The sequence below is a fragment of the Bombus fervidus genome, chromosome 10 (assembly GCF_041682495.2).
Source record: "Bombus fervidus isolate BK054 chromosome 10, iyBomFerv1, whole genome shotgun sequence".
Lineage (NCBI taxonomy): Eukaryota > Metazoa > Arthropoda > Insecta > Hymenoptera > Apidae > Bombus > Bombus fervidus.
In genome coordinates this window covers 6,277,383-6,304,819 of record NC_091526.1, presented here as the reverse complement: position 1 = coordinate 6,304,819, position 27,437 = coordinate 6,277,383, and the positions used below count along the sequence as shown (strand labels likewise).

The following is a 27,437-nucleotide window of genomic DNA, read 5'->3' as shown; positions in this document are numbered from 1 at the left end:
ATATGAGAAAGTAACGTGTATATGGTAGAAGAATATTGAAAAGTTTGGATTTGAAAGGAACGAAAGTAGGAAAGTAGATACATTCGTTTAAGATTAAACATTTTCCGAAGAAAAGAATTACGATAGGAGGTAATTTTAATCCTGCAACATCTTTCGAGTTATTTCCAATTGAACTATGTTTCTCTATCGTACGACGTTTTGTTAATTTTGAGGCAAGCATATTTGATTTCTTATTTTTCAACGTTTCTCTTAAAATATTCAGTTTCTTTGAAGTTCAGGATCTTTCGATATTCGAGAAATAAAATGAACAGAAATAGAAAGTACAGCAGAACTGTTCTAAATCTAAATCATCGTAATAGAACGTCTGCTATAAAAAAAAATGACATTCACGTTTAAAATATTTGTTTCAATTGTAATTGCATTTGATATTTGATGCTGCACGTCTCGCTATGTTTCGCTGACTGTGTTTTGTCAAGAACCACTACTCCCAGAACGGATAGTCAGCAACACACATCGTCGTCTCGCATATCAAAATATAAACATGTAACCATTTGTGAAACTAATGATCTGTTTCTTGATTCAACAAATTCACACGGTACGCGATAAATAATAATCATCGTTGTCGATACTCATTACGTATTTTACGACATTTCACGGTAAATCGACTAGCAAAATAAACGTCACAACAGAAACGTTTCGACACGTGTGATTTACGAGTGAAACCACTAAAACCAAAAGGTCCGTGCGGTTAATATAAGACATAGTGTAAAATCGAAACTCGTTCCTTGCATTGTTTAATGAATCATTTAGCAACGTTCATCGAGTTCACCTACGTGAACCTTTTATCCGTTGTTTTAATAAGCTTCGTGTATAATGTATCTACGTGGTTTGGGTACAGAGGAAAAGAAGAACGAAAGAAAAGGATTTGCACGAGTGTATGCGTGTACGTGTGTACTGGCCGTGTGGCACAAAAGGAGCCTGCAGCGATACATGGCTCGACGTGGAGCAATATATATCGATCGGGAGGCCGATTGCGTAATTGCAATTAAAGCGATCTTGTAATCGTAAGCCGGGTATAATTAATGAACTGAATCGTGCTGACGCTCCGAGTGTTGTCTATCGCGGCGCACGATCGTGCTGCGGGGCCGTGAGTAAGCGCAATTTGCCATATTGTCTCTAATAATCCTGGCTAATTAGTTTTGTCTCCCGTTTATATCGGTCGCCACGGCGGCGCACCGTGCACACCCGTGAGTCTCTTCTGCCGAGAGCGTTCTACAAACGGAAGAGAAAGCATCGACGCCCACGCGTCCACACGATCACAACGCTGAAAAATTTGGAAAAATTGCCAGGATGAAAGCAAGTGGGGAGGGGGGAGGCGCTGTGCACGTTCGTTCTTCTTCCTTTTCATGCAGCGACAATCGTGAGTGATTAAACGGACACTTGGCTGTTTTGAGGAATTGAGCAACGCGAAACTTTTATCAGCATTCGTTGCACTTATGGAATAATTAAATTAGAAGCGCGGAGAAATATTTATTAAGACGAACCGTTTGACAAGTATAGAGCATTCGGTGAAATAAATACGTACGAGGATGAGATATTTTATTTACCACGTAGACAAGCGGTAGATAAAAAGTTTCTCAAAATATTTAGCAGTATGAGAAAAATATCGTTGGTCGTATAAATTGTTATATTTATCTGTTTATGCGGATATTTCTGGAAGAATTTGCAAAGAATCGTACATTGTTGAAATCCATTTTATCAGTTTATACGTAGTAACTATAGGAGAAAATCATGTTTCATCTTTAGAACGAAATATAACACATTTATGAACATACTTAACTAGATATTAAGCAGGTAGATTACATTGTTTACCAAGTAGTCGAATAATAAATACACGCTAATAAATTATTAATGATAATTTCAACTTCATAAAAAACACGATATTATGACAATTACATAATCGATCCTGAAACTAAAAAATTCGATGTTGGATTACTCGAAGAATTTACGAAACCCTGTTTCTTACTTCCCTAATCGGAGATATCGAACGAAAGCACAGACGAAGAAGTTAAATTGAAACATAAAGGCGAACTAGGAAATAATCAAGGGATCTTCTATCTATGCGCTTCTTTTACAAACAGAGCATAAAACCCGGCCGGTCATAAATCCGCGACCTCCGGTCGCTCGCCTTGCTCTCTTTGCTCTTCGTTCACCTCGTCTCTTTACGTTGCATTATCTTTGCCTTACGTGCAGAACTAATTCCACATCTTCTAATAGACCGTGTCTGTTCCTCTATTTTCCCTCACTCTGCCTCCTTTCTTTTCCTTCCAACGTGAACATTCGCGAGGAGATAAAGGTAATTCGAAGAAACTAGAAAATTGGAAATTACGCGTGGAGAATTTTGAGGGCGCGTTATTCGCTCCCAACGATTCTTGAATTCGTCACGACTACGTTAAATCGAACACGATGTTTTATTTAATTTCGTCTGTCCCAATTTTGATACAATGCCTATATCTTTTTTATACTAAGAGTATATTTGAATATAAGAGAATATAGGTGAATTAAAAGTATTTTCAGAAATAGTTGACGAAAAGGAAATAAGAAGAAATAAAAAGAAAGGCTGGAGAAAACCCGAACATTTGATTATGAAAGAAAACACGTTTAAGATCGCTGATAACAAAGTCATTTATTCGATTGTACCTTACAACCCGTTGATACCGATATTGCAATCATAATTCCTCCAACAAAGGCCATGCACCGAAATCAACAATTCACTGACACGGTTCTGAGTGAAAGATCCTTTTATGCGAAGGCTGTAATAAAGTACGACGTTGGTTTAATTACACATACCGTGGTGGTCACTATGTACGTTTCTGTCGCAACATGAGCCAATAAAGCCTGGGGAAATCTTTGTTAAGGAATCGCCGCGAACCAAATAAATCTCAATACAAAGTCAATTATAGGTGGCAGCTATGGTCACGAGCGTGGGCGTGAATAGGTCGCGCGACGCGTTTACCTCACACGCACCAGACACTTCGTGTTGATTTACAAATTCTAGGGAAGCAAGGTTGGGAAATCTCCATCGTTGACTAACGCGTCCACCGGCAGACACAATCGCGTCGTTTTCCCTTCCCTAACTGCGAGATAAACAAAATTTATTCGGCATAAACAGCTCGAAAGCGGACGAATGAATTTCATTGAGCTGAAATTACGAGGCTCTCGTTGCCAGATTCCAAAATTTTTGCGAAACGAAAAACACAGCTGCATTAGCAAGATGCATTTTCAGCTAATGGACACGTCCTGACTAGACAATTCGAGAATATTTATCGTTCATAAAGCCGACATATCTACGAGCCGGTTCCTAGTTTCGTTGTAACTGGACCTGACTCAAACGTGCGATGGCAAGCGTTGGCAAAAACAGATTATTCGTCAGAATAATATATTACGCGAATGAAATTCGTTACGCGAGTTCCAATCTCCAGAATCGTATGTTGCTACGCGATAACGTGAAATTTTCATGTATGAAGAATCATGTATGAAGAATCATTTTCATGGATCTTTATGTGCAGGAGTTTGTATATTTTAATCCTTAACACACCTAGGTGAAATCACGTAACGGGCCTCATTGATTAGAGATAACTCCCACGATTCTTATGTTTATGACAAAAATAAGATAATACAAATTGATATAAAAATAAACAGAAACAAATAGTTTTGTATCCTTCGAAGAAAATGCTCGCATTATTTACAAGTGACAAAATGTCTGTTTACTACGAAAACACGTATTTGAATATTAACCAATGAATAAATTAAACTGGATTAAACTAAATAGTTGTACCAATATTTCTGTCAGAGTGGCATTAAAGAATATTTGTATTCTACCACGAAGAAGCGTCTTTTGTAAAATCCATCTTTCCAACTTACAACGCGACAGATTAATTATTTAAACAATAAAATTCGGTGAAATATTCGTATGCAGATGTAGAAACAAACAAATGACGAACAGGTCGATTTATTCGTTGCAAATTCGTCGTAAAGACATGCCAAATCCGAGTTGGCACTTGGAACGCAGCACGCAAACAGATCGCGAGGTATTCGAGACGGTGCGGCGCGAGAAGATTTATAACGTGGCGCAAGTGCAAGAACCGCCGCGACTTTCTGTTATTAATTTTATATGTTGCGCAATGCGAACTTCGACTACGGAGGCGTCGCGTTCGCGTGACGATATTAAATAGCTTGACTTTTAGCCGGGATAATTAACTCGAGTCGAACGTGGAATGTTGGGGCCTTCGTTTTATGAAGATACGAGTGAAACGGTCGACGATACACAGTGAAAAGAAAATAGGGAGAAAAAAGGTTTCGTGGCACCCCTTTTGCGCAATTACAGAGATTCCTCCTCCTGATTCTTTCTTTTCGTTTCCTCTTCTTTTTTCTTTTCTTTTTTCTTTTTTTCCTTCTTTCACTCCCTTCCATGTCACGTCGTAATGACGGTCGCATAACTCTCGTGAAACAACTTCTGACCAGGTCCACGAAGACAATCAGATAACTGCGAACACCCGTGTGATCTTATGTAACCGTGCACGCGTTACAACGTGCGTGTGACTCGCTACGAATTGTGATTGTGTGGGTATTACACGCTTTTGATTCCGCTGCCGAGGTTTTGAGTTTCTCTTTGACAGCTTTGAAGATCGCGATAGAGAGACGATGAACGCAGAATATAGAAAACATAAAAAAATTTGATGTAGAGTATATGGATTCTCTCTTTTTATTTCTTTAATATTATATTATTATTCTATTCTTGTATTTATTTATCGTTATTCTTCTCTTTATTCTATCCTATTATTATTTTATTTCTCATGTATTTTATTCTTTTTACACGTGCATATTCTAAAAGTTCAGACGAATGCAGAATATAAAAAATATTCTGAGAATTTCTCTAAATTTCACAGGATCCTACAAGTAATTTATACCAACGTAGACGATTCGTATATCTGAGAAATAAAAAATTAATTCTTAGGATACTTCCTCTCCCGAAATTTCGGCAAACTATAGAATATAAAAAATCCTCAATAAATATGTAATAATTTCGAATGTCTACAATCTTTCAACTAAAACCAAAATACAAAAGAAATAAGGAAACCTTTGTTTTAATATTGAAAAGGTACAAAAGTTTTTGCCAAAGGAATAAAATTTCAAATAAACGATTATCACGGCTTAAGGCCCATTGAATTTCGCAGTGACAAAATGTCATCGGATTAAGAGATTATCACGACGTGACAATCGAGAACGCGGGGGTAATTGCCGCTTGGTCGTGACACAATGATCACGAGCGATAATGGCATGCTTAGGCCTTGCTAGACACTGGACGACAACGTGTGTCGCGATCGACTTGCGTCACGCACGCACGTTGAATAATTAATGATATCCACCGCATTGAAAGAAATAAATGTCGGCCCTCGCGGAATCGGGTAAACACGCGGTGTGGAATTAATTTTGGCGTGTCGCGGCACCGAGAACCTGCTTAATCGATCGTGGAACACGCCCCTTCAAATGTAATTATTCGAGCAATGTAAACCTTCGGCGATAAGGAAAGCGCAACTCTCGCACAGAACACGATATTATCTCATCGAATAACTACAGGTATGAAGATAATTCAACGTGCATGAATCGCCGTGTTACCACGACCGATATCTTCCTTTCCTCGGTGTTTGATTACCAAAGTATCGATGTTTGGTTTAATCGAGTGACACTTGCAAGGGAATTCTAAGAGTGCACGCGGTGCAAGGTGTTTAGATAATACACAGTAAGAGAAGATTAATTAAAAACACTTACATCATCGAGTTGCAGCGTGAATACCAACGTAATCTTGGTTAAGAGATAATTACTTTCAATCAGTTTCGTATTAAACGCTACACATAATCAGGAATTCTTGCGAGAACGTAACGCTTATCACCCAAGATTATAGCCTCTATCCGTCAGAAACTCGCAATAATTGCTACTTGAAAATGTTAAACTACCGCTTTACCTAACCAAATTAAGAGCAAAGATATCAAACTGAAAGCGACCAATTCTTCAAACCTACCTAACACGTCAAGAAACTTACGAAACGAATCGATAATCGAACGAAGGAGCACGTTGTGCAAGAAACGCGCGCGTGGAGAAGTGTCCATGCTGGACAACGAGCCTCCGTTCGAATAAAACATTGGAGCGATCGAAAAGAAAGAGAAAAAAGATAGAATTTCTGCTCCACTTATAGACAGAACTGTATCTGGCAGCTGCTGCGAGCATCGATCGCTCGATCCTCTCCCGAATCGTTTAACATTATAATGACGAGAGGCCCCCGAGAACACTCGTAACAGGTAGGAACATACCACGAGACCTGTTGCGAGAGAACGGACCCCCCGCAGCTTGCGTTCGCCGACATCAGATGTTATCTTCATCTATCCGGGACCTAGAGAAGCGGGCCGCTAGATCGACTTTTCTTCTCCTCCTGTTCGTGCTCGGGCGAAAATATCGCGAGCCGACTGCGCCGCTTTTATCGCCACGATCTTTGGAGGCATCGTGACCACGGCGAAAAAGGGAACCCGCATGTGCGTCCTTGTATCCAGCGTTTTTTGGAGAAATTAATGGCCCCTCTGCTGGTGGACATTCTGTTTTTTTGCTTCTCTTACACGGACACTCTGGAATTCTTGTACCTTATGCAATTTTGCGGTACCTTTAAGACACTTCTTTCCTTCTTTCCTTCCTTTTCGGTTTACTTTGGATTTCTAGATGGGGGAGAGGCTATTTGATGAATTAAGACGATGGTTTTCGGTCCGTTTGTTGTATATCGAACCGTCAGTATAGCGCGCAGTGCGTTCAGATCTGAGCGCTAACAGTGAACGTATCATTTAATTTCGATGGTCCTGTGAGGATTTTATTGTGGAAATTCTATAGAAAGAGTTTAATGATTACAGCGAATTCAAAGAAATTTTGTTTAGTGTGAGGAAATAGGAAGATCTTATGATTTGTCCAACTATCTTTTAATTATGTTGATGGCTGATGATGGAATCGAATCGATGACTGAAGGAATCAAGATAATCGTCGGAGGATGTTGGTATAGTTGAATACGAACTACGGGGAAAATATTTTTCATTAACTTTCAAAAAAAGTGTTATTTCTAAATGAAAGTATCGTTTTTTATAGTGTTGGTTTCATGATTGATTATTTATTAGTTCTATTGAACGATTCATAGAAATGTCTTAGTGGCGCGACCTATCGGGAACTGTATGAACTAACGTCATGAAACTTTATATCGCGTCCTGTAATACCGACGACCTCGACAAAATCGAAGTGTTTCCCACGCCCTCTATGATTAACATCGACGGCGAACATAAGAATTGCATTCAAGCAACATCTTTCAATGGGCAACTGGAATAACTTTACAATACTTGCTGATCCTAGAATTAAACAGAATTAAATGTAGAATTTAATATGTATAATACAAAGTTACCGAAAGTGAGAAACATTTAACATAAAAGGTAGTAATTAAAGCAGAATATAACGAAGAAAATTAATTTAACACGTTGGTCGTTTTTAACAGAGTACTTCGACTAAGTCTTCCACGGGGCCCAAATCCGACCGTCGGTACGCTTTCCGGCCAGAGTATTCCGAGGGATCTCATGGCAGATATCCCAGAGATCTTTCATTTAGTCGAGACGTATACTTCTTGTGAGACGCACATCGGTGATTTTTTCATCTCTAAAATGTTCAGTAGACAGCGTGAAAATATTTGAAAGTGAGGTGAGTAGTATACAATAATGGAAAAACTTATATCGACAGAAGTGACCGGATGGTGGAAACTCATACTACATTTACTCTTAGAAAGAACTATAATAAATGCTCATATTGGGCACCAAACAGCCTCAAACAAAAAACACAGATAAGAAAATTTCGGAAAATTCTCGTTTTCGAATGGTCCGATGTGTCCTCAGAAAATACTGTGCCCGATAACCATCGGAAGAAAACGAAGGAAGTGACCCGCCATTTGCAGATTCGTAAGAATTATCAGGGTAAGCCTATGAGAAGGATGTGCACCCTATGTTACGAGAAGAGGCAAATTATCGCACGCCAAGAAGCGAGAAAAAACGTAAAAGAAATGTCCAATGAAATGTTCGAAATGTTCAAAATCACCCCAAATGTGTTTGGAATGTTTTAACGAATACCATGCGACATTGCATAATGTGTTTTTAGTATTTTTATGTTGTATATTCTATATATAATATTCTATATTTAATTAACTCGAACAAAAAGAGCGTCACCCATATTTGGGTTACAGGATCTCCACGGAAGCATATCCATCATCGGACAACGGCAGCGCAGTGGCTAGCGCCTTAGCTTACGAACGTTCAGAACCCGGGGCTAAAGGTCCTCGAGGCTGTCCTTCCAAACTGGGACGTTTGGTTGGACGGAGGCGCACCTTCCCTGACCTACAGGGTGACGCAGGTGCTCACGGGACACGGATGCTTAGGTGAGAATCTGCACCGAATCGAGAAAGAGGCGACCACGCGTTGCCACCATTGCGATGTAGGTGTGAACTCGGCGCAGGACACGCTGGAATACTGCCCGGCGTGGGTGGCGCCGCGCCACTCTTTCACCGTGGAAATAGGATACGACCTCTCGCCGCCGACGATCCTTGAGGAATTGCTGACGAGCGAGAAGGGCAGGAAGACCGCAGCCTCCTTCTGCGAGCTAGTTATGCTGCGGAAGGAGGCGGCGGAGCGGGTGAGAGAGCGGGGATCCCATCCCGAGAGGATCAGCCGACGAGGGCGCAACGGTGCCCGTGGACGCGCCTACACGGGGCGCGCGAGGGCCACCACGACCTCCGATGGGGGTTAAAACTTAGGTTCTGGACTCTCCAGCACCCGGGAGCCACCAAGCAGTCCGGTTCGAGATCCGGACGACCCCCGGGGATGGGACGCGATGTGACATGGCAGCACACCGCACCATTTGCGGACACATTATGATGCGCGGGGGGGGGGGGGGGCTGGTGTGTCGCCTCAGCGGTTCTCGGGCAGCTCTCGATCGCAAGAGGGACGATCATCGTGGAGGTTTTAGTCGGTTGGAGTCCGACACTACCACGCCGCTCTTCCCCTTAGAAGCGGCGGGTGTCCGTGCGGATTTCCTCAACGAAAGAAAAAAAAAAAGGAAGCATACTCATCACAGATATGGGTGACGTAGCGACCAACGTGTTAAATACAATATACCAAGATTCTCACATCAACTAATTATTATTCGATTCTGAGAGGAGCTTGAAATTTTATTTCATTACTATAATCATTCGTTACTATAACGAAGAATTTTAGATCTAGTACTTTTAAAAGATCTCGAGAAGTAGATACGTTCTAATTATATCGGTTCCTCCATATCGGTTGAATTGAATTCAAGAGAAAAATAAAGTAACAGACTAATTTTGTTCTAATTTTATAACGTTTTGTTCAGCGAGATTTTACTTTTTAACATTTTAAAGTCACGTTTTAAAGTTCTACAAAAACATGCTTCTCTTTAAAAGTCATATATTTCAAACAAAATCTGGTTTACTTCCTTTTCAAATGTATTATGAGATCCATCACGCTAATTCACGAACGATTTTCAGAAAAGAAATACGCTTCTTTTTGCGAAATCCTCTCGCTTCTACAATTTTGCGCATAGTAAATATTTGCTTCAATCCACAACCTATTCATTCGACGTCATATTTCTAGATCCCCCATTCAATATCTACTGTCATAAAACCATATACTTCCTTCCAGCTACGTCTCGGAAACTTCTTGTTGCTGACTCATTTCATATCGCTCGTATAGAAAAGTTTATCAATATCAAATCTTTGCGAACAACATTCCCGGTCGGCTATTTTAAACTTCACGTATTCGACCGAATATTTTCACGTATAGTTCTACATGAATACCGTCTTTGTTAGCGATGCAGCGATAAAGGGTTGTGTTCATTAGGAAAAGTAAGTTCGGTAGCGCGGTTCATCGAAGTTCCATCAAAGCACCGAACTTTAACCCTTTCGCTTCGAGTGCCGCATATAGGCGGCGACCACGCGACGAATCCTGGGTTCGGCACCCCATATGTTACGACCGTTCGCGGAGAGACGCGGTCGCGAGGAAAACGCGTGAGCGAGAGGCGTAAATTCTCGCTACGATTCGTATAATCGACGCCGCGAATTAGTCGTTCCCCTGTTTCGGTTAAGATAACAGAGGTGGTTCAATGAATCTAACACTGTATTAACAGGTTAATATAGCTTGTACATTTAACAATAAATTGTATAATAATAAAAGCGTCACAAATTATTTAGTGATGAATACAGTTAATGTGTTACAGAAATTCGACCCGACTTTACGATATCTCTCAATGAATTCGTTAGACTAAGCGACTTTAATTTCACTCGTCAGACCTCTCGATGTATGTCGTTTGAATCTTCAAATGAGACTGATTGCCCTTAGATCAATCCTTTGTCTTCTCGGGGAGACGACCCCCACTACGCTCGGATCACGCCACCGTTCGCGCCTATGATCACGTAGGCCACCTTCTTTGTGAGAATAAAATAACGGACCGACATCGACGTTTCTGGAACTCGCTGCTTGGTGACAACTATGCGCTCGTCGATACATTGTATATTGTCCGTCGGGCAGATAAGACGATCCGTCTGCGACACTGTAGGACCGCGAGCGACAGTTAGAAATATGGCCTATACTAAGCCTCGTGTCATAACACCATGTATCGGGCATACACCAATGGAATCTATAGTCAATAATATATTTTTTCGTTATCGGCAGAACATTTTCTGTTGATTTTATATATTGGATTAATCACTTCTTAAAAGTTACTCAATGTTGAAACAACATCAAAACGTTTTACGCAATATATTTCAAACATCCAAACGATCGTATACTGTTTCGTGCTAAAAAAATTTGTTAAATCTATTGATAGTGAGACGATATTTCATATACGGTTCTTACAAAAATTATTGTTATTTAAGACTTAGGAAAGCGTATATACAACAACCACGCACACTGTGCGTATTTCTGACGCGCGCTTCCGTTCAGTGACAGTACTTCGGCAGACTGGACTACCGAAGCAAAAGAGTTAAAGGATCTTTGAAGAATGATCACTTGCTGATTTCGCGCGTCTACGCGCTCGCAATTCCGCACGTCCGTTCTCTTACAATGAACACCTGAATCATTAGAATTCTTACAAGTTCTTAAACCTAAGAAAAAGTTCTCCAGATCACTTCTGTTACGACCGTTCGCGGAGAGACGCGATCGCGAGGAGACACGTCAACGGGAGTCGTAAATTCCCGTTGCGATTAAACAATCGACGTCACGAACTGATCGATCCCCTTATTTCTATTATGATAATAGGGGTGGTTAGGTCGAGTTCACACTGTGTTAATATGTATATATCGTTTATTCCAGCAGCCTTGAAAAGATGACTAGTTACACTGATGCGTCGGTGCGCCTTTACATGAGTAAGAAACCCGTCACAGACGTTTTGACTATTACAACGACAAAGACGAAGTGATTTAAGGGTAGAACCCGTTACAGACTTGTTGACTGTTCTAATGACGAAGACGAACTGCCACGAAAGTGACGATGCTGTGTCGGAGGAGAACTAGAGAAAGGTGTGGACCATCGGATTTGTTAATGACATTTTTTGGTCGGGAAAGTGAGGGTAATAGACATTGTTTCTGATTGGCTATTAAGACTGTTGAAGGACTAGGAGGTCTTAGCCGCCCTCGATAGAAAGTTGATAGTAGGAAGCATCGCACATGTGAAAAACTAACTTTCCCGTGTTTTCCCGAAACAAAACATAAACATTAGAAAACACTTTCGTAAAAAGATTTTTGTTCGATCTGAAAGACTTTAGCTAAAATTTTCTGAGATTTATGGTCGGTCCTTGAGAATCTTAAGGGTACGCAATAAGGATGTGCGGACATTTAGCTGCCATCCTGCCCGCGGTGTGTAGCCTGGTCTAGGTAGAGAGTCGGCCGACGTAACAACTTCATTAGGTTTAAGATTTTGTCATTTATACTAATGAATGACCACACTTGCACAGCTCTTGTAGCTGTATCGTGTGATCCAGGAACAGTTTCCGACAATGCAGTCAGACAATTTGGGCATTTTGTAAACGCAACTCTACTTAACGAAACGCGGTCATTCATTGTCGCAACGCTAAGAAGAAAAATAATTAGAAATCGCGATGGAGTAATATCGCAACGCTAATTCTTAAAGTAAATTCAATGAAAATTACTATTTACTATATGGAAAAGTTACTTCAAATATTCTGATATTCTAACTTGCAATACTATAAAATTAATTAAAAACTAACATTTTTGTAATCTAATTTAGAACAATAGAAAGCAAGATAAATTCTGATGCGTATAATTTTCTAAGAAGTTCTAAAAATTCATAATAAAAATTGCAAAAGACAATCGTGATATCATAATTCGCAACTCTAAAGCAAACGCGATTATCATTTTGTTGCAACTCGAATTCAAACCGTAATCATTCTGTCGCTACACAAATAAAGAGCCGTAATATTATTTTGCGGTGAGTACTTGCGTCATCCTGTATGTGAGTGGGACTCCTCCGCGGTCCCTCCAGGCCTCTCAGTTGGGAAGGATGACGCGAACAGATCGGTGCGGCCGTGTGGTATCTTCCTCCAGCAATTGGGAGCGCCACCTTTCCCATGTCCTTCGCTTTGCCTCCCTCCGGACGTCTTGGGCCGGCCAGTCCCAGTTGGTGGGCTGCGTTCCCCCGTCGCCCGAGCCCAGATCCCTCAGGTGGTCGTACACCTGTTGGAATGCGAGGGCTTGCAGTTCGAACGGAGGTAACGCAGCTAGCACGGATGCTGACGCATGGGATATTGTTCTATACCCCCTCGCTATGCAGATAGCGGTCGTCCTGTGTAGCCTCCGCAGCAAGGTCAGGCTGCGGCGGTTGGCCATTAGATCTCCGGCCTGTCCGCCTCGTGTTGCCGTTGTCCTTGTTGTCCCGCCGCTGTGGGAACAAAGTTCCGATGACGTTGGCGAGCAACCCTGATTCTATGTTTGCGGTCAGTGGGGGGAGGGGGGGCTGGTGGTCTCAGCTTCTTCGTGACCAGTCGGTAGAGCCGCCCCCACGGGTCGGATTCGATCGACTCGGCCAGTTCCATCCAGGACCAGGCTTTCGCGTTCTGGATCTCCTGCTGGAGAGCGCGTCTCTTCTCCCTGTAGCCCTCGTAGCAGCAGGAGATCTCCTCTTCGTCGCGTCTTCGCCAGCGCCTAGCCCTTTGGAGTCTTCTTCGGGCCTGCGCGCATTCTCTTCGGAGTTCCGCGATCTCTTCTGTCCACGAACGCGGCATCGAGGCGTCGCAAGCTGCGCTTATATCCTTCTGCAGGCTTTCCGCTTCCTCGTCGATGCCGCCTTCTTGTGTTGCCCGCGCTTCCCAGCTCCACGCGGATACGGTGACCGCCGCCTGGAGCAGGTCTCTGTCCCTTTCCTTCAGTTGCCATCTTGGAGTTGGCGGTGTAGGTATATGGCACTGGGTCCCATGTAACTTTGGAAAACTTTTCCCACAGAGGCAACCCTACTGAATTCGCGCATCCGAGTGATGTTGATCAAGGTGCCTGTTCAGGTCGGATGACATGAAAAAGAGGTGAATTCCCTACCCTTCACATACTGGACAGGCCACTTGATCACCCATTAAAGGCACCATTAAATTGAAAATTATTTGCCGTTGACTCGCCGGTTTGTCACCAATGATCCCCTCCGAAGCGGAAGAATCCGCCACGGCGCCTCCGGGATCGAGAGCCGTCGCGTCAGAGGCTTTATTTCTGCCAGAATCGAATTTAATTGCCATTTTTTTTGGTCCTTGCAACTGATCCAACCATTATCCAAATCATAGCCATTATACGGTCCAAGTCGTCAACAGAGCCGAGGAACGAGTTTCCACAATTGTTATAATAAAATTGAATTTAATTTTATTAGGGGTACATTTCTTCACGGTACCGGTCTTATACCGTTAGTCGGCAAGCCAACAAATAAAATAAAAATGTCTTTCGCTCCTTCGCCGTCGCACTCCGTTTAGCCATGCTCACCGCATCCGGGGGACAAATCCCCACGTTGATGTGGTGAGCATGTTACCGGCGGTACCACTGGGAGGTAGGAGTGCGACTTGGACAGACAGGACCAAAGCCCCACCTGCCCCTGAGTATCTATGACGCCCCAAGGCCCTGCAACATAACCGTTATACAGCGGTCCGCTGCTAAAGGCCTTGAGGGATTGCAATGTGACGCTAAGCCCAGAGGCATATTGCTTTCCAGGTGTATATAAAAAAAAAAATAAAATCGGCTTAAAGGGGAAAAAATCGCTACGCACGACCATCGAAGATCGTATACAGCGAAATCCCCCCCCCATAAGCATACGCGAACTAAATCCAGCAGCGTATTGCTTTCCAGCTCACGCAACTGAGTTCAACAGCGTACTGGTTTCCAGCAAACACAACATAACCAGACGCATATTATTTTCTTAGCACATACGCAGCCAAAACCCGCGGCACATTGCTCTCCCATTAAGGGAGTCAAGCACGTCACTATTACAATGACGGAACATTTGGCAATATTTCTATGAGCTCGAAAGAAGCTCACAATTCCGAGGTAAACCCCCTCATAAGGAATATAATTTTTACTTTCGCCTTAAGAATTGATTTTCAATTTATGAGGCGAGTGTTCTTGAGTTAAAATAAATAAATAAATAAATAAATGACCATTACATAAAATTCAGTCATCCAAGAATATATTACACATCTCTATGGAACTTCTAAGTACATTTGTAATGATTGTTTTAATAGTTTTCTTTGAAACGCCCATTAATTTTAAATTCGCTTCTGTGTTAGGCGTTATTGCCCCTCTACTACCCAAGACCACGGGCAAAACCAAGCCTCCGCCGACGTTAAATCTCCTTTTTAGATACTCTAGGCACGGCAAGTATTTGTCGACCTTCTCTTTTTCGGCTTTAGATAAGTAATCTTTATTCTCGAAGCGAACCGTTAAGTCTGCCACGAGAACCCGTTCCTCGTTTAAATTACGAGGTCCGGTTTGTATAGATTACCATCCACCTTAAGAGTCGGCTCGACAAATACCTCATTATCTTTGTTTTTAAGCAGATAGTCGGCGAGGGTTAGCTTCGCCTCATCATGCCTTTTGATCCTCAGGCCTTTGGTGTATTGGCACAGCCCTAATATGTGACCAAGGGTTTCATCAACATATCAATTCTCAACATCAATTCTCTTGTCGGCCCGTGCCAATACCGTTCTTGTACCAAAGGTGTTGGTCCTGAGTCTCAAGGCGTCGATGAATCTCGATGGCTTGAGTATATTATACTCTCTAAGCCACACGTTGCCAGACTTATTCTTTGAGAAGTCAAGTACCCCTTGCCCTTGACTTCTCAATTCTCCCCATAGTTGTATATGGGAGCCTTTGAGCCTCCTTCTAGCTTTTTCAATGTCTTCCAAGGAAGCTGGACAATTGATCCTAAGGGAGTTAGCCACTTTCTTTAATTTACGGTCCGTATCTTCAGTAAATAGACTAGAGACTGCCGGATCGATCGATTCTTTCATCTTCAAAGCTCTTTTGAGGATACCAAATTTGACGATATGTTCAAATCTTGGTATCTCCAGCCCTCCACAGTTTTTAGGGGCGTAAAAGAAACCAGTGGCAGTTGAAGGCACAAGATGGAGGATGGCCTTTATTTCCTGCCTGATTTCGCTATCTAATAGCTTCAAGACGGTGTCACTTGGTGGACTAATTATTAGGTGATAAATATAACGAAGGAAGACGTACTTCGTGGTCAACTCGATCTTCTGGCATGGTTTCAAAGAGAGTTTTCTGGCTCTCCTGATCACGCTCAGAATCTCGGGTACCACGATACCACAGTGAACACCCTTCCAAGGCCCCATTTTGGCGCCTAAATACTTAAAGGCTTCTTCAGGGTCTACAGTTGGTATATTTAGCCCGTCGAGCCTTACTGTTGGATCTTTGACGAACCAGGTGTCTCTTTTAGAGACCACTTGGAATGTCTGGCTCTTTTCTCTAGTAACTTTCATTTGTAGGCCATTCAAGTATTTATAGAGAGTGTCCACCTGGTGTTGCGCCTCCCTCTCATTTGCGCCAAGCAACACTAAATCGTCTGCGAAAGCCAGGACAGGAATACTCCGACATTGATTGATGTTAATGCCACTGGTTGATTACTCGATCGTCTCCAGCAGTGGCTCTAGGCATAAATTAAAAAGCAAGGGCGACAAGGGGTCGCCCGCCCTGCTTAACTCCTCTAAGGATCTTTATCTCGACCTCCATTTTTCTATTAGCTCTAATTATTTTATTATTATTCTGATACATATTTTTGATTAATTCAATAATAGGGGCCGGCACACCTTTCCTAGCCAGGCAAGGTGTTAAAGCCGAATGATCGTATCAAATGCTTTCGAGATATCCACAATTGTGAATATTCCGCCGTTGTCCCTTTTACTATTACCTAAGGCAGAATTTAGCAATTCTATATTGATTTTACATCCGTTTTCAGATGTAAAACCGTTCTGCTTTAAGTTCAATACGATCCCTTTCCTTAACTTTCTGTCAAGGATGGAGGAGAAAATACGGCCGAGAATGGGACTTATTGTAATAGGCCTCCAATTCTCGACCTGGCTGCTAGGCTTGTTAGGTTTGGGTATCAAGGTTGTCCTATTATTTTTCCATGCGGAAGGATAATAGGAACCGTAATAACAGATGTTAAATAGTTTGGCAATAATTGCGGGCAGGTCAGGCATTACAAGATGTTCTTTCAATAAGCCATCTGGCCCTGCCGCAGCCTTCTTTCTTATCTTTTTTATTCTTTCCGCCACATCCTCAGCAGTTATCGGCGAGAAATAATCATTTAAAGGCAGCACAGAGACTCGATTACTATTTATAAATGGGACACTTGCTGGTCCTTCTTGCCCCCACAGATCTTCGTAATGTCTCTTGATATCAACTGCTGCCAGTGGTTGCCTGGCTGGTTCAAGGTATGCGCGATCGTTGTTAATAACGACATTGGCCAACCTCTTTGGACATTCTTTAAAAATGTCCTGGCAACGTGCGTATAAAAACCGTTTTCTTGAATTACGGTTGTTTCTTTTCAATTTATTATGGGGCTTATTATGACTCTTGTTTTCCTTTTCATCAGTAAGATTATTCATTTGTTTAATAACGCCATTGAGATGTGTATCAATAAATTTATCTATTTCATTACCAAGGGCTTCCACGTTCCCTTGGTTCAAATTAAAAATTTCCTCCAACCGATCGTAAACCTCACTTAAAACAGGAGGTACGTCGGTTGGCGTCAAAATTGCCTCTTTCAAGCTGAGTCTCCACGCTGTGGTAGACTCATTGTCTTCGTTGATCACAGGCTCAATTGAACACGCATTGCCTGGATCAACGAGATTGCACCCTCCCTCTGTTGCCTGATCAGTCTCCTGAGAGCTCATTCCCTCACTAGCCAATTTTAATTTCTTTCGCTGATATTTAATCTGATCTATAAATTTGGTAGTGAGGATCTTGCTTATTTTGACATTTCTTTGAGTTCCCTCAAGAGACTGACTTCTTCCACTTTCCAAATTCTGCTTGGGGGGTCCGTGCCCCCTCTTTTTATATTTCGTAAGGCAGGGTGCGCATGCCTTTCGTGGGTTGAGAGCCCTCTCTGGGTTCCGAAGCTCATGGGACATGCTTCGCACTTATATTCGCCTTCTGATCTTTGACTAGTGCCACTACACTTGGGTATGTGGCACTGAGTCCCATGGAGCTTCGGAAAGCTTTTCCCACAGAGGCAACCCCACTGAATTCGCGCATCCGTGTCATGTTAATCAAGGTGCCTGTTCAGGTCGGATGACATGAAAAAGAGGTGAATTCCCTTCCCTTCACATACTGGACAGGCCACTTGATCACCCACTAAAGGCACCGTCAAATTGAAAATTGTTTACCGTTGACTCGCCGGTTTGTCATCAATGATTCTCTCCGAAGCGAAAGAATCCGCCACGGCGCCTCGGGATCGAGAGCCGTCGCGTCAGAGGCTTTATTTTTGCTAGAATCGAATTTAATTGCCAACCATTGATCTAACCATTCTCCGCAGGGAGGGCTCGCCGAGTGCAAGCCTATAGGGGCTGGCAAACCCACGTTCCTGCAGCCAGGGAGGACCGTCGAGACGAGCGTCCTGCTTACGAGAGTCCTCTATGTACACCGCAGGGAAGGTCGCCGGGAGTATACGTGCGCTGAAGTGCGGCTATACTCTCTCTACGCGGCCTTGAGTAGTAGCGCACCCACGATCCTAATGCGAAGGATGGGATCCGCCGGGATAAATCCGTGGGTACAAAAGTACCACAGGTCCCTGCTTGCGTAAAGTCTCATCTTGGTCTGCTGAATGCTCGGCTAGCAGGTCGTCGAGCCAGCAGTGACGTGGCTGTACATCCACACGGTGGTCCCACCAATGACATAAGTTGGTACCACGGGCGGTCGAGTGTTAGCCCGAAGGGAGTAGCGACCCCTCTGCTCGTCCAAAATTCGAGTATGAACTCGTGGAGGCAGTGGTTGATGGCCCAGATGCTGGCAAGGCGGCCGTTCACGGAACACGGGTGTCCCCCCCCCCCCACCCCTCGTGACTTCGGAACAGTTACGCCGGCGGGTGAGCGGCGTACCAACTGCTCCGGAACCGTCCTGGGAGACGGTAGGGCTTTGGAAAACAGCCCCGTCTGACCTGAGGCGAGCGAAAGCCCCTGCCAGGCTTAGCTACTCGAGGTGGCAAGGTACAAGAGTACCTTGTGCGCTGGTTGGGCGTATCCCACTCCAATGGACCCTAGGGGGCCCGAGCTTAGTGTGATGACCGCATCGAGGTATAAGTTCGTAAATATAAAGAGACTATCTGATCCAACCATTATCCAAGTCATAGCTATTATACGGTCCAAGTCGTCAATAGAGCCAAGGAACGAGTTTCCACAATTGTTATAATAAAATTGAATTTAATTTTATTAGGGGTACATTTCTTCACGGTACCGGTCTTATACCGTTAGTCGGCAAGCCAACAAATAAAATAAAAATGTCTTTCGCTCCTTCGCCGTCGCACTCCGTTTAGCCATGCTCACCGCATCCGGGGGACAAATCCCCACGTTGATGTGGTGAGCATGTTACCGGCGGTACCACTGGGAGGTAGGAGTGCGACTTGGACAGACAGGACCAAAGCCCCACCTGCCCCTGAGTATCTATGACGCCCCAAGGCCCTGCAACATAACCGTTATACAGCGGTCCGCTGCTAAAGGCCTTGAGGGATTGCAATGTGACGCTAAGCCCAGAGGCATATTGCTTTCCAGGTGTATATAAAAAAAAAATAAAATCGGCTTAAAGGGGAAAAAATCGCTACGCACGACCATCGAAGATCGTATACAGCGAAATCCCCCCCCCCCCCCCATAAGCATACGCGAACTAAATCCAGCAGCGTATTGCTTTCCAGCTCACGCAACTGAGTTCAACAGCGTACTGGTTTCCAGCAAACACAACATAACCAGACGCATATTATTTTCTTAGCACATACGCAGCCAAAACCTGCGGCACATTGCTCTCCCATTAAGGGAGTCAAGCACGTCACTATTACAATGACGGAACATTTGACAACCTAAGAGAGTCATAGTTACTCCCGCCATAGTTACTCACTGCTGTGATTGTTGGTCAGTTCATGTGCGTACTCGAGCAATAAACGTTCATTTCGAGCCTACTCACGACCGCGACCGCGAAATTTGAAAAATCGAAAGACAAAACCAGAGATAAGAGCATGCTCTACTCGTGCCAGTTTCACCGTCGATTTTTCAAATTAGATTTCTAGAAACAAGTTGGTCACACGAAAACGAGCCTACCCGACGAGAGACTGTGCCAATCTGCCCGGCCCTACCTACTTATAATTAACAGACACACCAGAAAGTATACTACCTATCTTACCTAGCGCTATATTTAAAAATGGCAAAACAGGCACACCAACACACTCGCTCCACGGTTCTGACATAAACGCTCGGGCGCAAAGACTACACTACTCCTACGCTAGAGAGAACGTTCCGGGACGCCTCCGACACCCGAGCTTAACACACACATGCACACTCTAAGGTACATACCGTTTTTCTGAAATTGACTGACAAAGACTAGTGACCATTGCGCGAAACGTGATAAAACACGTATAAAGAAATTATATTGTTAAAATATATGTAAGTAAACTTGGAACTATAATTGTAATTGACAGCAATATTAACAACGTGATTACACTTAATCGTGTGGATGATATCACAAATTGTGATTGTATTGATACATAAAATGAATTGATATATGTCTCAACATATTTAATATTTGAAGTTGTAACGAATGAGAAAAACGACGCAATTCCACAACCTAACCACACACACACACACACACACACACACACACACAATGTGGAAAATACATCGTGTACGGTACAATTAACACATCGTCAGTCGCTGAGAAATTTTTGCATTAATTATAATCATGGTGCCCAATGTCTTTCTCCCACTAAAGTGACAAGTGGGCAAGTGAATGAAATCCTGAAAATGGGCATGGAAAAGGTTAAATCTGAAAATCCTGATCTAAAAGGAAGATTAGTTTGTCTAATTTCTACTTAACGGACTAATGTATTTTTTATTGTATATTTTATTACTTCGTTTAAAATTATAATAACTCTACTTTATTGATTTAATAAATTACTGAAATTTTAACATTACGAAAAAAGTAGCATGGATTGAGAAAAGACCAAGACTCGATGAAATGAAATAATTGACTCTAAATGTATTGCCAAGATAGAAATAATCTCAGGCAATCTCTTCGTCAAAGCACATTTTCGAAAATGCAGAAGCAATGTTCAAAATTATCGCTTTGATTAGAAAATCTACCTGACGCGAAGTTTCTTCTTGCATAGAAAATTTCACACATTCTTGTACGAAAAAAAAAATGAATTTTAATTCATATTTTAAATTCTATTGAAGTTTATAATATCTGAAGTCAAATTAATGAATGTGACTTAATGTTGTCATAAAATAGAAGATTAAATTGAAGACTATTTATTGTATCATATATTGTATGTGTCGTCATTATCAGTGAGTGACAATTCCATCCTTCATAGCAACAAAATTGGAGGGCATGCAATTTCTCCATAAATACAAAATGCTCAAACGAGATCACTTCAATCTCTTATTTATACTAGAACTCATTGTCTCAGATCAAATCAAGTATATTTATGTCATACATATTCGTATAGATATTTTCCTTTTGCAAATATTTATACCGAATACTAATATACATATTTATAAGTACCATGAATATATTCTCAAATGTATACATTTAAACTAACTATTAAAAAAACTAATTATTATAATCGCGATGTGCAAGAAGACCTATTCTGAACTAATAAATAAATATATTGTTTAGTCGATCGTTCGCGGAGAGACGCGATGGCGGAGGAGTCGCGTCAACAGGAGTTGTACATTCCCGTTACGATTAGATAATCAACGCCACGAACTGATCCATCCCCTATTTCGGTTAGGATAATAGAGGTGGTTGAATTAGTATAACACTGAATTTAACAGGTTATAATATATATTCTTTATTCCAACTGTTACGTTGGGCGACACTCTACCTAGACCAGGCCACACACCTCGGGCAAGATGTGTCGGGATGTGTCTAGCGCATGGGACCAATGGATTTGTTAATGATAATTTTGGTTAGGAAAGTGAGGGCAACGTTCTCTAATTGGATAAGAAGGTTAGTGGGCAAGGAAGAGTCCTAGCCGTCCTCGAGAGAAAAGTTGCTAGCAGGAGATACCGAACATGGTAATAACCAAATTTCCCGCATCTTCCCGTAGGAGACAATACATTTAAAGAATACTTGTAATAAAAGATATCTGTTTAGTCTGAAGGACTTTAACTATGAAAATGCCAAGATTTATGGTCGGTCCTTAAGACTATTGAGGATACGCAGTAAAGGTGTGTGGACATCTGGTTGCCATCTTGCCCGCGGCGTGAGCCTGGTTTGTGTAGAGAGTCACCGAACGTAACAGATATGAAAAAAGAAGTTACTACTCACGGGTATAAAAAATATCCGCAGTCATTATGCTCGAAAAAAAATTCTACATAATACAACCAGTCACCCATGCCAATTCGGACCTTTCATCCTATGGCATGATTAAGTGACTGGAGGAACAGAAATGCATGCGACTCACCATTCGAAGCAGAGGAATAGAGAACGTTACGAGACAGGAACCGTTGAAAATCCAATGGGAGAAATAGAGATTGTGCAAAATCTGTTACAGAACAAAACACGATGAGTGATTGCTAATTATTTGGAAAGTTGGAGATAATGAAAAATAGAAGTTTATTAGATTCGTAACATTAGTAATAATAAAGACTGAAATTCTAATAAACTTCAATAAGTATAAAAACTGAAACTCTAATATGAAATTTAAAAATCTGGAAATTAAGAATCTAATGATTTCTTTACATACGTTTGTCATTTGTTTTGTAATTCGATATTAAGGCTGAACATTCGACCGTTCGCGGGGAGACGCGATCTCCAAGAAGCACACCAACGGGAGTCGATTTGACTAATCGACGCCACGAATCGATCGATCCCTTATTTCTTTTGGGACAACAAGGGTGGTTGAGTAAATATAACTCTGATATTAACAAGTTAATAAATATATCGGAGATGAAAGGACAACGGAGTCACCCGTTGGAATTTTCAATTATATATGGAACGTCAAACTACGAATGAGTAACAACGTGGCTTGTGGGTGACCTTGTTCATGGGAAAAACCTGCTTTTCCGTTAGGCAATATTCGCTTTTCCCATTAGGTAAGTCCGTGATTTTTAAGAGCGACTAACAAACCCAAGTACTGTTTTAAGTACCAGCCATAAACAGAAAATACTTACAGAATTGAAGATTCCGTTAAAAAGATTTTGTTTATGGTGGTTCCTTAAGTTTATTGAGAGTCAGAATTACGGTGCATGGGCCTTTGATGATCAGACCATGAAGGACGACGTACTGACGGTCTCACGCGACGTAACAAGGACTTTAACACTTCATTTATTTTAATAGAAGAATAACCTTAGAAGAGTCTAACCATCAAAAATTTCAATCAAACAAAAAGCGTTCAAAGAAAAATATACAGAATAGACATAATTGAAGTACGATATGTAAAGATACTTGCATTCTTGGTTTTGGAGCCACTGTTAAAACATTCTCAAAGAAGATGAAGAAGCTGAAACAGTGATATGTCTATAATAAAACAAACATAACAACTAATAGCAATAATAAAGACCGAAATTCTAATAAACTCTAGTAAGTATGTAAATTGAAATTCTAATATAAAAGTTTGAAATCAAAAGATCAGTGATTTTTTATGTGCATCAGAAAGCCTTATTGTAATTGAATTTTAACACTTTCAAACTTTATATCAATTTAAAAAGACATTTATAGTTTCTAAATTATCAATCATTTTTATTTCATAATTAACAATAATTCAAACAAAATAGAAAAAATTGAACAAATTGAAATACAATATATAGAAGTACTTACATTCTTCAGCTCTTGGAGAGGCTTTATCCTCTTGAGAGATGCACTGACTTGTTGGACCGTTCGCGGGAAGACGCGATTGCCAAGAAGCCCGCCAACGAAAGTCGTAAATTCCCATTTCGATTTCATAATCGATGTCACGAATTGGTCAATCTCCTATATCAGTTAGAATAATAGAGATGGTTAAACTGATTATAGCACTGAAGTAACAGGTTATAATATACACTATATTCTAACAACTTTATAGTAACAAGTTAAATTGATGACTGGTCAATGAACGGAAAACCAGTCAAGAGATGGTGACTAATCTAAGGATGAAAAACTAGTAAAGTTTGGTGACGATGCTGTCGCAGAGGAAAGCTCTTGATGGGTGTGTCTAGCGCGCGGTACCATCGAATTCGTTGATGGGAATTTTGACTAGGAAGGCAACGATCATTGTCTCTAATTGGATAAGAAAAAGGTTAGTGAGTAAGAATAGGTGCTGACTGCCCGCAACCAAAGATCATCCGTGGGTGGCATTGTACATGGGAAAACTGCTTTCCAATGTTTCCTTGAAAGGGACAATAAATCTAAAGAATACTTCAATTAAAAAGATACCTATTAGGTCTGAAGGAACTATGAAAATGCTAAGATTTATGGCGGGTCATGGAGATTATTCAGGGTCTATAATAAGGATGTGTAAACATCTGGCGGCCATCTTGCCCAAGGTATGGAGTCCGGTTTGTGTAGTGGGTCACCTGACGTAACAGACTCTAATACCCAAACCCAATGTTCGAAAAATATATTTATATATATGTCGGGTTGGCGTTGAGACTTTGGTTTGGGACGTGTAAAGAATCTGCGCCTGGGTCGCTCATCGTCGTTGTACAATCGATGATATCGTTTATTGTCACAAATACAGGATCAACTACTGGACTCAATACTCGAACGATAACGACAATGATCGTGGGGTCGGTATAGCGAATCCACGGCCCACGGGATAACTGATCTACTTCGCTTCAAGATCTCGCTCGCACTTCACTTACTCCTCGTGATACCTGTCCCTCGATTTACTCTGTACTACTCACACACTAGGTCTTTGGCTAGTAAGACTCCAAGCAAGAGTCTCGCAATCCACCCCTCGCTGTCGAGCAAAGCTATATAAGGTGTCCTCACGGCACCAGGTTATCGGATTATTCGGAAACAATCCCATAATGGGCGACAGGTATATGGGCTGATAGAACAAAGGCTACCTGCCAATTGTGTACGATGCGTCACCCTCTGGCGACCATCCGTATGTCGTTAACTACGGGATCGTTAGGTCGTTTATTTCCAAATATCGGCACGGTATTGGCGGGAGGAGGGGGGGTGTAAAAGAAGGGAAATATCGTTTCGATATTTTTCTTCTTTTTCCTATCGAACGTTTATTTAGAAGATACAACTAGTTTTTTACAATTGAAAGATTATTATTAAGAAATTGGGATAAGTATGAAAAATATTAGTTGAAAATTACAAAAAATTTCTCGATATCGAACAAATGCTTATGAATACTGTGAATGCAATGCAATCATTCGCAAGAATTATATTGTGAATGTTCGTTATTAAAATACGAAATATACACTCCACTATTATACTATAGTCGCATGTTATAGATATTCGAAAATATTTGCAAGAATTCAAAAATTCACAACTAAATATCCTTAAAGAGTACTACATAAACGCGCGCGAAACGTTCCTTTGAAGTATTTGGATCTAACTGCGCGCCACCTCTATGAGAAACGTACAAGTTACAAAATTGCAAGTATACGACGTTAACTGTAGCAAATTCACATAATATAGCAAAAAAATTTGAATTTGATAAGCGAATGTTACGATATCTATCGAAATTAGTTCAAGCTATTGTTATTAAGATTTCTAAGTTTCAAACTCTGTCTACACGAAGCTATCGTTAAATTATCAAGATTATCTATATCGCGGATTACCTTGAAACGATAATTCGTTAAAAATTCGTTTGAAATAAGAGAATAATTTCCTATATATTGAAATATTTCATAAATATAAATTGTATGTCAAATATTACCCATGCTCGAATAAGAAAACAATAGAATTGTTCATACATAGCTATCTTAGTTAAAATATTATTATTAAAATGAAACATTACCTAATTTCCATGAAGATTCATCGGATTGATGACTAATTGTCGTTGCGTCCATATATTAATATTCCTGTTACTTATACATTATCCCTGCTATCGATCAATAACTGCACAAAAAATAACGAAGTTAAAACAAGCGTATAAAATAATTAAATGAAAATACAATCAAACTTAAATTTTATTACAAAAGCTTACGATAGAAGCTACCGGTAACAGTATCATTTGGTAAATAGAAGACTGTAGAAAAATTGAAATAAGAAATTTCAAGAAACCACTTAATTTCATTACCTTAATGTTAGACGAATCGTTAAATAAACGCGTATTAATTAAACAGTATTAATAACGAGATATAAACGATAGCAAAAAGGTAATGAAGAAACGACACCACCGAAAACGCACCACCAATAGGTTAGAAACATTACACACCTGACTCGACACAAACCATGTTAGCGGCACGAAATAAGGCAACTAAATGACTCCTCGCACCTTAGTCTTGCTGCGTAACTTCCAAAGTGGTGGGGGGTCACACAAGCCGGTACGGAAAGTTAAGCGATCTACAAAAAAAAACGTAAACATTACCTACGCAGTAAACAAAACATTCGTCATTCGCGCAACGCTTACACGAATATTTCCAAATTTTAAACAAAGCATATGTACATCGCGCAATATTTATATCTTACACAATGATAACATCGATTTTTATAAACATCGTACAATAATTCGTGGCCCTACTGGCAGCATTGAGTATTAAAAACACATTTGTCTAACTTGGAACGAGAGAAAGAAAATAAAGCTACTGACACTGTATATACAATTTCGTCTCTTGCAAAAGGGACATACGAGTCGTACTAAACTGTTCATTCTATTTTCACAACACTAAAGTTTTAAAAACATTATAAAATTATAAATTCTAACATGATTGCAATAGGCTTTCTTTAAAAATGGGTTAACAAGGGAAACCTCGATCAATCAAACCATGAAAGAAAAATCGCGGCACACTCTGAACGAACAAGATCACGATCTCTCGAAGAACTAACGAACCTACACGACACACCCCGTGCACGAGATAACCCCAAATTTCGCGAAAAGCCTAAGGATTGACCGTCACTCGATTCCTGTTTCACCGTTCGAATTGCAGCTACTTAGCTCTTATTATTTGCCATTATTATGTTATAATTATATTACTAATTATACCAGTTATAAGATTAATTGCTTTGCTGTATAGTAAGCTGCCGCCTATGTGTCGTTCGATTTGAGGATCACTGTACGCTTCGTTGCGTAGGATGAGCCTCTTTCGCTTCTGTAAAGAAGGTTGCATGCGTGCAGGGATATTTTGGACGACTTTGAATTGTCAATAACTAAAAAACAAAGCCGAAAAGGCAATTTTTTATTCTTGATTTTCATCTTATTTCGTCTTCATGAATCACCCCTTAAATTTTCTGACATAGCCGAACACCCTGTATATTATTGAATGTTTATTTAAAATGATGATTCATTGAACATTAAGATAACGAAATTAAGTAATTCTTTGAAATTTTTTTGTGTCATTTTTTCTTCAAAAGTATATTTTATTACTAGTATTACCGACAGCAATTACGTTCTTGTATAGAACGTATAATTAGAGGATTTGTTAGG

At 41.0% G+C, this 27,437-nt stretch overlaps 1 protein-coding gene across 1 annotated transcript; it reads right to left on the bottom strand.

Moving 5' to 3' along the window:
• Positions 1-14,105: 14,105 nt before the first annotated feature.
• LOC139991657 (uncharacterized) lies at positions 14,106-17,778 on the bottom strand. Its single transcript, XM_072011919.1, has 5 exons — positions 16,554-17,778; positions 15,342-16,208; positions 15,132-15,257; positions 14,824-15,033; positions 14,106-14,254 (listed from the first exon to the last, which is right to left on the bottom strand). Exons 1-5 carry the CDS (start codon positions 17,776-17,778, stop codon positions 14,106-14,108), a joined length of 2,577 nt encoding a protein of 858 aa, XP_071868020.1.
• Positions 17,779-27,437: the final 9,659 nt, after the last annotated feature.

What these genes read in the sequence shown, in the direction of transcription:
- LOC139991657 (XM_072011919.1), bottom strand. Translation starts at nt 17,778, where the DNA reads ATGTCCCATGAGCTTCGGAACCCAGAGAGGGCTCTCAACCCACGAAAG. An exon ending in ATTGCTAAATTCTGCCTTAG is followed by an intron (nt 16,209 to 16,553) that starts GTAATAGTAAAA and finishes TGGCTTTCGCAG; the next exon opens with ACGATTTAGTGTTGCTTGGC. An exon ending in ACTCAGGACCAACACCTTTG is followed by an intron (nt 15,258 to 15,341) that starts GTACAAGAACGG and finishes GTCACATATTAG; the next exon opens with GGCTGTGCCAATACACCAAA.